This window comes from Kogia breviceps, chromosome 19 (assembly GCF_026419965.1).
Source record: "Kogia breviceps isolate mKogBre1 chromosome 19, mKogBre1 haplotype 1, whole genome shotgun sequence".
NCBI classification, from domain to species: domain Eukaryota; kingdom Metazoa; phylum Chordata; class Mammalia; order Artiodactyla; family Physeteridae; genus Kogia; species Kogia breviceps.
In genome coordinates, this window is record NC_081328.1 from 33,825,717 (window position 1) to 33,837,752 (window position 12,036).

At 40.9% G+C, this 12,036-nt stretch overlaps 2 protein-coding genes across 7 annotated transcripts in view; one reads left to right on the forward strand and one right to left on the reverse strand.

The window, feature by feature from the left end:
* Nucleotides 1-415: 415 nt before the first annotated feature.
* ANKRD40CL (ANKRD40 C-terminal like) lies at nt 416-4,833 on the forward strand. Of its 2 annotated transcripts, XM_059047247.1 has the most exons (4): nt 416-455; nt 3,039-3,119; nt 3,691-3,851; nt 4,690-4,833. In XM_059047247.1, the coding sequence occupies exons 1-4, from the start codon at nt 416-418 to the stop codon at nt 4,831-4,833; spliced, it is 426 nt and encodes a 141-aa protein (XP_058903230.1). The 2 variants fall into 2 exon arrangements, with proteins under 2 accessions (XP_058903230.1, XP_058903231.1); XM_059047248.1 differs by lacking the exon at nt 3,039-3,119.
* Nucleotides 4,834-11,319: 6,486 nt separating this feature from the next.
* LUC7L3 (LUC7 like 3 pre-mRNA splicing factor) overlaps nt 11,320-12,036 on the reverse strand; it is a 24,971-nt gene continuing 24,254 nt past the window's right edge. For 4 of the 5 annotated variants that reach the window (XR_010838043.1, XM_059047223.2, XM_067020604.1 and 1 more), the window contains one exon: nt 11,320-11,757. Coding sequence is in view for 2 of the 5 variants with exons in the window: in XM_067020604.1 (XP_066876705.1) it covers nt 11,724-11,757 (34 nt within the window). In the remaining 3 variants the exon portion in view is untranslated. The remainder of the gene's footprint in view (nt 11,758-12,036) is intronic. The other variant, XM_059047220.2, reaches the window with a different exon arrangement.

Consider the following 12,036-nt stretch of genomic DNA (forward strand, 5'->3'; position numbering starts at 1 on the left):
GTTTAATCCGAGATACTGTTTGGCTTTTCTTATCCCTTGAGGTAATAATATCTGCTAACCTTTTCCAAGGAGCGCTGTGCCACCAAAGGCCTCCCCTCCCAGGGGCCCTTGGGAAGGTTAGCCTGCACTGCTTCCCCATAGACACAGCCCAAGGAGAGAGGAGAGAGCCTTGAATTTCAGTCCCTTCCTTCACTTGCAGCATCCTGTGCAAATTAAATCACACAACACACCTGAGCCTTCATTTGCCTATCTGTAAAATAGGCCGACCCTGCCCTATCTCACCAGCCAATGACAAGAACATATTGTTTCACTGCAGATAGATGCACTAAGGCTTTAGAACGTGCTTTTTATTTGACGGGGAGCTCAGCATAAATGCTAGAGGGGCTGCTGATCTGACAGACCGCAGAGCTGACCCATGGCTGAACCCCAACAGGACATGAGGGAGAAGCCTGCAGGTGAGTCTTTAACCTGTTTCCAACATGGTCCTCAAGGATAGGGGAGGGGCCTGAGGAAGGGAAGAGCAGGGTGCCCTCCCTGACTCTACCAGGGGTGTAGTCAAGAGCAGAGCAAGTAGATCAGGGGTCCTTTCAGGGGGAGGCAAGTATCAATAGCTATAATTAATAGCAGCCAGCAAATACTGGTGCTCACTACGTGCCAGGAGGGGTCGTACTTTCTGTTCACGTTCTCATTTCCTTCTTACAACCTGTGAGTTAGAGATTATTAATCCCATTTTCCAGATCAGAAAACAGGCTCAGAGAGATTAAGGAACTTGTCTAAGGTGTCACTGCTACTAAAATAGCATAGGAAAAACAGATCCAAATCTGCCTGACTTCAAAGAGCATGCCTTCTGACCTCTAAGAGACCCTGTCCATCCACAGGGCATCATAACCTGACAGATTCATCAGAGAATTAAATGCTTTTACACGTGGTAGGCCAAGCTGGGGGACATCTCATGCTCTGTGTGGGGTGAGTGGTGAAGGGGTGGCGAGGGCATCATTCCAGTTCAGCTAGCTGGGGGGCTGAGGCTCAGTTGCTGCAAGGATGTCTTCCGGCCCAGGGAAGAGCTCCCTCCACGGCCCAGAGTGGAAGGGCACGGACTAGACTGCAGATCCCTGCCCCAGGGGTAGGGACATTATTTCTGTCCTGAGAGAGGGCTGCGCTGGGCGAGAGCATCTCACTTCTGGGGGAAACATTTAGCAGTGTGGAAAAAGCATGGTATAAACCCTAAGCAGGACTGGCTTCATGGGCCTGAGATCAGAGCAGTTGTGCAGGGCCCTACATGAAGGCCTCACACTTGGGATTAAGTGCTCTGTGGTCACCGGCTCGAAAATTTTAATATTTAGTTTGTTCTGTAAGTGAAATCAGATGGGAAAACAGAGCATGTGCTGGGGGACTGGGAGCCGTGGCTCGAATGTGTGGTCTCACTCTCAGCCCATCATGCTCTAACCTCTATCACTCCCTCTTTCTGCTGTTACCTTCGGCCCCTGGCAGCGATTCAAGCAAGAGGCGGGCAAGGCAGGGCATGCTCTGAGGTCCACTGAGCAAGGAAGAGGCAGGGACTGGGGTCCCTCGGGCGCGCCCATCCAGATACCAGTGCTCAGGTGGGGAGGGTGCAATTCCCTGGGTAGCCATTTTGCACTGGGCCCCACTTAATTAGTAGGTCACATCCAGGTGCTGCCATTTCCTAATGGAGCAAACTCCAGCAAGTTACTTCACCTTTCAGCACCAATCTTCTTGTCTGAAAATGGGAATAATGTGTACACCCCATAGGATTCTTGTGAGGACAATGAGGTTTCTGGTCCCCGCCCCCAAAATGCAAGTCTGATTATGACAGCCTCCTCCTGAACACTGTCTAATGGCTTGGCATTGTTCTAGAATAAGGGCCTTTCACCCATACCAGTACTGTCCAATTACAATGTTATGTAAGCCACATACATAATTAAAATTTTTCTAGTAGCCACATTAAAAAGACAGGTGAAATTAATTTTAATATATTTACTTCACCCAATATATCAAAACTATTATTTCAACACATAACCAATATTAAAAATTAATGAATTTTACATTTTTTTCTAAGTCTTTGAAATCCAGTGTGTATTTTACACTTAAGAGTGTATCCCATTTCACGTGACTAGTGGCTACAGACTGGGTAGCACAGGTCAGTAGATAACCCCACAATCTGGTACACAGGGTCCCTCCCTGCCCTCTGCCCTGCAGCCATGCTGAATTGCTTTTCTTCCTTCTAAAGAGCCACTGCCTCCCCGCACAGGGCCTTCTGTTGTTCCAGGGCCCTGGAAAGCTCTTCTCCCTCTCTACCCTATGGATCTACTTAAGCCTGCTCATCCTTCAGATGTCAGATCAAACACTTGCCCCTCAGGGAGATCTTTCTTAACTCCTTTCCAGGCTTTCACACTTTGGTGTGTCTTGCCCTTGCCATGCCCACAACTGTAATTTCACATTTACTTGAGGTCACTTGATTAATATCTCTCCTGCTAACTTGTAAACGCCAGGACAGACACCACTTTGGGTTTTTGTTGTTTGAATCATTTCCCCAGGGCTTAGCACAGTGCCCAGCACAGAGCAGACTTAGAAGGATATTCTAAGTTATGTAGAAGGCCTGGCACCTGGGAAGTACTCTATAATGTTGCCTCCTTTCCCTTCCCTCAGGTTGAGAAAACTTCTCCTTATAAAGGGACTCTTCTAACTGTATAACTCTGCTAGAGAACTGGAGACACAAAGCTCTCAGTGCCGAATATATTTAAGAAGAAACGAGTTAAGCGCACAGATATTTCTTCTCAGATTATATACCATTCAAAAATACTCTCAGTTCCTTTTTATGATTTAAACGGTGATTAAGGAAAACTACTCTTCAGGTCTGAATGTAACTACTGCCCTTTCCGCAGCAGATTTTCCTGTGAGGAGGAGCCGCAGAGCAGGAAGTGGAGATGGGGCTCTGCTGCCCCTCCCCTAACCGGCAGATCTGGAGCTAAACGCTGTGCTACTGCTTTCTCAACTCTTCTCCTCCAATTCTTTCTCAGGTGAATGTACACAAGGAGGCGCAAATCAACAGTTGCCAACTGACCCAGGTGATAATGCCAAACCTGATGACACCTGCCTAGGTGAGGACTCAGCCCCCAGACCATGTTGCAAAGCCAAACTCACCATTTGGCTCCCTCCACCTTCAGTCAAAACTGCTCCTTCTTAGACAACAGTTAAGTTTTAAGACTCACTCAATGCCACTGTCCCAGAAGATGGTAGAATTATCCCATTTCTCGGCCTACCTCTCACCTTGAAGGCCCAGGTGGTGCGGTAGTTATCAACAGAATGATTTACTCTTAAGAATACAGAGCCCCAGGGCTACACGTTTCCTTGAAGCTTTACAAATAGCCAACAAGGCACAAACAACGCCTATGTGTTGCCAAGGGTGATGCATATCACCCACTGCATATTTTAAATCCTAGCCTGGTTTCAAACTGTAATCCTTTTGGTGGGTATACACCCCAGAGCTTGCCCAGAATTCCAATAAAAGCTTCAGATAATTAAAAGTTTATCTTTGCCTATAAAAGCTCCAGATCTACGTATTATTCAGTTCTTTTGCTGTAATAATTGATAATGTTGAAAGGCTTTAAAATGAGTGTTGTGTTTCTTTTACGAATAAATTTGTGGGTGATCCAGAGTTGGTGCTTAAAGTCAGAATTCAGAGCCACAAAGAAAATGACTTCATTGAAGTTGAACTGGATAGACAAGAGATGACTTACCAAAATCTACTAAAAGTGAGCTGCTGTGAACTGGGGATTAACCCAGAGCAAGTGGAAAAAATCAGAAAGCTACCAAACACACTACTCAGAAAGGTAGGGTTCACAAGTTTCTAAACAGAGACTGGGTCTAGGTGGGTAAAATTATGTTCTGTGAAGCCAATCACTAGCTTCTGCATTACTAATATGAAGACAAAATCCAAGACACTGGAAATTCTGGCTGCAGGACAGCCAAACATGGTAACTAGGTTATTTTCAATCTGGTGCTTCTACAGATTTGCATACCTAATTCATCAACCCTTTAAAAATTGTCTGAATTACAACTAACACCCACATTTAAGACCGTAGTTCAATATGGTCAGCCTCCAATCTCTAGAAAACTGACTGGTCCCCAGGTCAGAAAATACAAACCCACTCTTATCTGCTTAGCAACAGTCAGCCTTTGCAATCTCAGGAAACAAAATTTGGGGCATTTTTATATATTTTCCTGATTCAAAATACAAATCTCACTTTTTAACTTCAGAGGAAAATTCTCATTACTTTGGGCATTATTTTTTTTTAAAAAAGCAACTTTCAAAATGCCTTTAGCAGTTCTTATTGGTGCCCTGGCTAACAGTATATTCTTTGTAAACTAAAAGAAGTGGGATGATCATACTTTATGGTTTTTTTTTTTTAAATGCCCTGGCCTAAAGTTTTTCCTTGGGCCTAAAGTTTTTCTTCAAATTGGGACTTTATTCCCTTTGGAAACCTGCAACATGGACTGGGGAAAAAAAAAAAAAAAAAAAGCCATGCACACAGAAAAAACAATTCTAAACTGCTGACTTAGTTTACCATGAATAGACAGAAAACAATGCTTGGCCAATATTATTAAGCCTTTGTATCTTAACTTCACATGTATTTATGAACCATTATATAATTTCTTTTCCATATTAAGGACAAAGACATTCTAAGACTACGGGACTTTCAAGAAGTAGAACTCATTTTAATGAAAAATGGAAGCTCTGAACTGATAGAACACATACCATCTCTGTTAGAGAAGCCCTGCTACAACAGCAATGCTGCAAAAATGACATATTAAGAAATCCCAGGGCTTCCCTGGTGGCGCAGTGGTTGAGAATCCGCCTGCCGATGCAGGGGACACGGGTTCGTGCCCCGGTCCGGGAAGATCCCACATGCTGCAGAGCGGCTGGGCCCGTGAGCCATGGCTGCTGAGCCTGCGCGTCCCCTGCGCTCCGCAATGGGAGAGGCCACAACAGTGAGAGGCCAGCGTACCACAAAAAAAAAAAAAAAAAAAGAAATCCCAGAGGGCTTCCCTGGTGGCGCAGTGGTTGAGAGTCCGCCTGCCGATGCAGGGGACACGGGTTCGTGCCCCGGTCCGGGAAGATCCCACATGCTGCGGAGCAACTGGGCCTGTGAGCCATGGTCGCTGAGCCTGCGCGTCCGGAGCCTGTGCTCCACAACGGGAGAGGCCACAGCAGTGAGAGGCCCGCGTACCGCAAATAAAAATTAAAAAAAAAAAAAAGAAATCCCAGAAACAAAAAACTGGAATTAGTATTTTGTAAATAATGAAGCCTGGATGTATGTACCAGTTTGCTAACTTCATATGTGTACTTATTACATTTCCTTGTTTCCAACTTCTCTGGGCTGGGAGAAGAGTACGTTCAAAATGCTTTGACAAACAGAAGTATAAAAAAAAATTGTAAGTATGACACTTATCAACGCAAGTTTAGTTTGTAAAGTTGTACCCCAATCCTGATAGGCATAGGTATGCACTCCTGAGATTCAGTCAGGACAAATGGCCAGGGTCTGTTCACATAAACTCCATTAAGGGCAGGGTGAGCTGATGAGCTGGGAAAGCCAGGACCCCACTTGCCACACTGGTTCAAATAGCCCAGTTTCTATAACCATCTCTGTCATTTCCTTTTTACACACTTTTTAACTTACCTATGACTTAACACAAGTAAGTAACCATCTTTGAGGGTACTTTTAACATACAACTTGCAGAAAAGCCAAGGCACGGCATACAGCACTGAACTCTACTATAAACAGGTGAAAAAATAAAACCAAGTTGGCGCCCTCACTAACTAGCTCCAAGATGGGTTATGATCACATCCCATGCTAGGTTCTTCCCTACCACACCACCCGGAATCCTTCTGGGTCAGCTTGCTAACTTCTAGTTAATAGCTGCTTGTTACCTTGGAAGCACTCATGGCTGACTCCATTTACCAACTTCCAACAAGACACACCACACTGCCACTTCTTTACACACCCGTGTGAAATGAACTCTAATCCTCATGGAACTGAGACGTTAAGGCTAATCCTTAATTACCAGAGACCTCCTGGGCAAGCACAATGTCTTGTCTCCTCCAGCACATGAAATAGGCCACGGTTCTCTCACCTCCAAGGTCACCTTTGATAAAGGGTGAAGGGACACTGAGGCATTACATCAACACTTATCACAACCAATGCCAAAAAAAGTGGAAAATGTTCTGATTATGGCAGGTGAAGTACGTACCATTTTATTCATGAAATGAGTGAATGAGACCTGAATCTGCAATTTAGTGTCCACGGGATTATGGTCGGAGCACCTCAGCACTGAACGTAAGCCCGGCATCTAAGTCACATTTTTAAGACAGCATGGCCCTTAATGAAAGCCAATTCCACCCAGAGCCCAGTGTTCCATTGCCAGGACTGTGACAGGGGATGACAGGGGGTCAATCCCTTTGTGTCATGTCCCTAAGTTCTTAAATAAGGTAAAGGCAGGGAGGGACTTCGGGTTGGTTAATGGCCCAAAATTACCGTTTGTAGAAAAGTGAGATTTTAGGTGGTTTTTAAGTGAACACGGTAGAATAAATTTATTTGAAAAAAACTACTACTGTTGGGAGGAAAGCTTACAATAGCAGAACCTGCAGTGTTGCCTTAGTGGTTAAGTACAATAAGATCAATAGGGCAGCAACTTAATTACCACAGGGTTGATAAGCAAATTCAAAACACATACCCATTCCAAGTTAATACAGCCTGCACCAAAAACATACTTACTTTCTATAACCAACATAGGTTTAAGACTGCAGATTGATCATAAAAATCTGAAGCTTCAAGAGTAATTTTTATTTCATTTTTAAAATTTTTGGCATGCAGGATCTTAGTTCCCTGACTAGGGATCGAGTCTGCGCCCCCTCAAGTGGAAGCGCGGAGTCTTAACCACCAGACCACCAGGGAAGTCCCAAGAGTAATTTTTAATATGTATTTCATGCATTGATTGTAAAACTAATTTCTAAGGTGCAATTCCCCTGAGAGGTTTTTTTTTTCCTGGTACCTGAAATAAATCAGGTACCAGAATGCTGTCCTAAGGAGTTCCACAACATATTTAGGAATGGTCTAGAATTCTTAGTTGTTCATAATGTATGTTCATTTAGAACGGAGTGACCTGTGGTGTGTGGTTGGAGGTAAGAGGGCCACTGCTAACGGATGCAGGGACTTTCAGCAACGTGAATTTTACGCACCTGTAGGTGCCTTTAAAGTTTCAACCACTTTCCCCTTAAAGAGCAAACATTATTTAAACACTTCATGGTATTCCTATTAAGAGTAGAACAAGGACAAGAGCAGCCCCTCTGTGGTGACAATGTTAACTTGAACAAAGGGAAGGATGTGCTGACAGGTCAGGAGAATAGCTCTTCTCACCTCAGCAGTTTCCCTTCCTGGACCGACATAAATCTGACAGAAAAGCTTTCTCGGAAGCTGCTTACACAGCAGAAGCAGCACCAGCTCCCCGGCGGATATCCAAATGAAAATAACATCAAGATAAAAATAATGTATCACAAAGAAAACATACATTTAGGCCCTGTTTCTAGCTTTCATAGACTACAATTAAGACCCTAAATCTGGCACTCGAGAAACAGTACCCTTTACATCTGCTACTCACTGAAGATTAATTTTATGAAACATTGTTTACGTATGTTTTACTACTTACTACCTTCACCAAGACCTCCCATTTTTTAATTTAAATTTTATTAAGAAATATCATACATACAAAAGCACATACACATACAGTTTAAAAAAGAAACCACCCACCCAGCTTCAGCAATCACCACCAGTTCCTCTGAAGGCTCCTCCTTGCCCTTCATGATCTCCCTCCATCCCTCCAATGTACTGAATTGTGTTAATCATTTCCTTGCTTTCCATTTACCATATATTTAACGGCCTGGTTTTGACCTTCACAGAAACGGAACCACAGTGGATGTATTCTTCTGCAACTTGCTTTTTTGAACATTGAGATGACTCCTTGTTCACATGTGCAGCTGTAGTTCAGTCTGACTTTTGTGTAATTCCTCTATAGGAATATACCACAATATTTATCCAGTGGACTGTTGGACGTTTGAAGTCTTTCCAGTTTGTTTTCGTTTCCTTTTCTTCCTATTACAAACAATGCGGTTATGACATTTTTACATCCATCCCCTGGCACACAGGTATAAGAGTTTCTCTAGGGTATGTATCTAGGGGTGGAATAGCCATAAGAAGTTATGGCACAGTTATGCCAAACTGTTTTCCAAAGCTGTTGTTCCTAAACATTTTTAAAGCTGCTGACAGCTGATCTATTTGGGATGGCTGAGGGGAAGAAACAGATCAACTATGAAACTCTCAAACTGCATTTTTAAACTAGAAAACTAAAAAATCTAATACAACAATGAAAAATACATTTACTTCTCTTTTACTTGAAATGTACTTTTGAAAACTGCTTGTTTAAACTTAAAATTCCTATCTCCTATGTCTCAAATGTCTCTAAATATACTTGAGTGAGAACAGCAAGATTCAGAACGTACGGTATACTATCATATATCCTAAAAGATTCATACATAAATGCTTACATCCCTCACCCCCACCTCCCCACAAAAACCACTTGGAAAAACAATTCTTAACACCAGTAGCTCCTGTAGAGGAGGAAGAGAGGGACAGGAGTAGAAGAGAGACAGATCACTAACACTTTTGTTGTTTTTCTGAACCATATACAAGCATTAAAATTGTCACACAAAATTCTTAAAAGGCAGTCACCTGGGGTTCTTTCATAAACTAAAAATCAGTCCAAACTCAGACCTGAAAACCAACCCTGAATGAAGTCCCATCCCACAGAAAATATACACAATTCTCAAGTATTTTTTGTTTCATGCACATTTAGAATGTTTAAAAACATTCGCACAGCTCATCTACAATGCATTTTTAAAAGCGAAGAATGTACACAACAAGCTCAAAAACCTTTCACCCTAAATTTTTCAGTTTTAACATCTCTAGAAACTTTTAATCAGGTAGCTGAACTCAACCTACATACAGTCAAAGTGTTCTCAGCCCTTAAAAATAAGGCTGGTTATCCTCTGTGACACTAACTATATTGAAGAAACCAGACAGATCACCTGCAGGTGAGTAATGCTATAAGGAAAGAAGGTAAACGTCTCTAGGCTAGCAATATGATTAGCTCAAGAAAGCAAGAAAGGTGTTTTAATTTAAACTGAAAAATTACTGTATTATGATCTGTTTGAAGAAAAAATGTCTTAACAAAAAGGGCGATGATAGTGTCTCTACACTGCAGAAGGGAGGATGCCAGAACAGCAGACTCAATTACCAGGTCGCCTTGAGAGGCACAATGGAAAAGTAAGCTACCAGACCAGTACTACAGTTGGCCAACTAAAAGTTCATCCAATTAATTTTAATTAATAAACTGTTCTTTATCTTTTAGTGATACATGCAGAAATATTTACCAATTAAATGTCTGAGACTTACTTGAAAATGACAGGGGACACACACAAAGAGTAAGAATGGCCACTGAGTGATGGACTTCAATAAAAGTTAACTACACTTTCCTACCTTTGTGTCTTAAATTTTCCAAAATTAAAAAACCCTGATTGCTTATTCCAATCTTATCAAGTAATCTTCTGGTTAATAAAAATTGGCTCCCCTTAAAGGCTTTTCAAAGAGATGCATTAAGCCAACTGACAACTTTTTGGTTTACATGACAGAAATGTGTATTTCTTAGTGTAAATTAGCACATGGCCTCTATATTGGATTCTGTGAATTTGGTTAGTAAGAATAATTTCCTCTTGAGCCTGATAATTTTGGGTGTTGGGTGTGACCCAATTTCTAGATCTCCACAACTAAGGCCAGACCTTAGTCATGGACACCTCAAGGGACCAGGCCTCCGCCTCAAATCCTACATTAACTTCAACAGTGATCCATACAGATGAAGATGATGAAGACTTCATGAACTTGTTTAGTGTACTTCATTAAAGTAAGTTAGCTACTGATTCTACATGAGGCAGAACAGAACAAAGCTGGCATTTTAATACCCTCATGATTTAATACCTTAATGACTAAGTACCTTAATACTTAAGTAAATTTCTTCTGTTTTTAATAGTTAGTAATAGAATATGAATAGAGTAGAATAAACTATCACTTTATGACCTTCATTCCTACAACCACAATCTTGTCAAACTACACACAGCAGTGCTTTGGGAGGTGGTCGACTTTGTGTTAGACTGTTTCCCATCTTACATTAATCCTCACATGAATCATCTCTGACAAATTCAGAGATAACCCATCCATCTACTGCTGCATCTCCAGGATTAGCTAGGTAAGCCAGGAATGCTCCGTCCCCATAGCATTATCTCATACAAAGCCTCTGAAGTGGCAGTTTCATTATTTTCCAAAGCTTGGTGGAGGGTATTTTAGTAAATTCTGTAGCCTATTATTATGCCTATTAGAATGAATACAGTGGCATAAACAGTAAGGCAGTAAACCACAAGGCAGAGACCTAGATTCCATGTGCTAGTTTCTCCACCAACATGGAGCCGTTAAGTCACTGGGTGAGTCATGTAACGCACTAACTCAAGTTTCCCCACCTATAAACTGATGACAATATCTGAAAATTATAAAGCACAGAGAACTTCCATGGTATATGTAGCTGGAGCTAATATTTTTACACAGTCACAAGCTGGCTATAGGTAGAAACGTGCTGCCAAATTTGCTGTACACGATCCCCCCACATCCCCATTACCTTAAGCATCAGTTTTTTTTAAAAAAAAAATCCTTGTTATATGTACCATACACCCCATACATAGAAATAAATACATTTATAATCCAACAAGAACAGGTTAAAAAAATCTTGATACAGGATTTTAAGACCAAAAACTAGTTAAATGTTCTTGAAATGCTCTTCTACATCATTATTTCATAGCTGGAGGATGATAGTGTTTGTCAGAAGGACATTTTGAATTTTCTACTACTAAAGAAATCTCTCAGGGATGTAAAAATATATTCTAGTTCATTGTATATCTTTGTTATTAAAAGCATAATTCAAATGTATTCATAACTACCCCAAATTGAAGCACCATTATTTAAAACATTTAAACTGTGGAAATTCTATAAAAATTAGTCTTAAACAGAACAAATCAGATAAAACTGTACACCAACATCTCTAGTAACAGCGTATCTCATATTTAAAACAAGGGACTAGTTCAGAGTCAATAACTTTATTAGAAAAAGATTAATACTAAAACTTTTCAATGACAGAGACAAATTTGTAACAGAAAGTCAGAGATACTTTATTTTCACTTCTAAATCCAAAGGCTAGGTATAGCAGAGTTGTAAAAATGGAATCCCACTTAGTCTGATTCACACAAATACTAACGTTTAATCTCGTTTTCAAAGTCCAAGAATGAGAACTTGCAATTAAACACTAAGCAAGCCACATATTTAAGTAATATTTCTTAAAAAGTCTTAACGAAAAAAATATGATACAAGACCTAAGTTTTCAGTGGCATATATATGCTATTAATACATGTTCTGAAATCTGGTAGGTCACATCAGTCCTGAATTAATTTTTAATAAAAAAAAAATAACTAACTGAGCTTTATACTTTTTCTATGCCACTATAGTTTTCTTTCACCTCATTTTAATGTCGATCTTCACTTTATGCCGTTTTCAGTTTTCTTCCAAAAATCTTCGAACAGTATTCCTACAAGGCAAAATTTGGGGAAAAATGATAATTAGACAACATGTAAAAGGCAAATTTTTATGACTAAGTGGCCCAGTCATTAACTGCTAATTAATATATGTATATGGAATGTTTGTATTCTTTTAAATTATCAAGGCATCAGTGTGGTCTCTTAAAGCCATATGCCTGTGTATGCCTGCCTATGTGTGAATGGCTCACACAAATTTAACACTATATTGCTGTCCTAGAAAAGGAATGTCATCGACAAATCAACTAATTGGTACTTCCTTTCATTAGGAA

Coding starts and splice junctions, on each gene's coding strand:
- ANKRD40CL (XM_059047247.1), top strand. CDS start 416: ATGGCTGAACCCCAACAGGACATGAGGGAGAAGCCTGCAG. Junction 456..3,038: donor CATGAGGGAGAAGCCTGCAG/GTGAGTCTTTAA, acceptor ATTCTTTCTCAG/GTGAATGTACACAAGGAGGC. Junction 3,852..4,689: donor CAAACACACTACTCAGAAAG/GTAGGGTTCACA, acceptor TTCCATATTAAG/GACAAAGACATTCTAAGACT.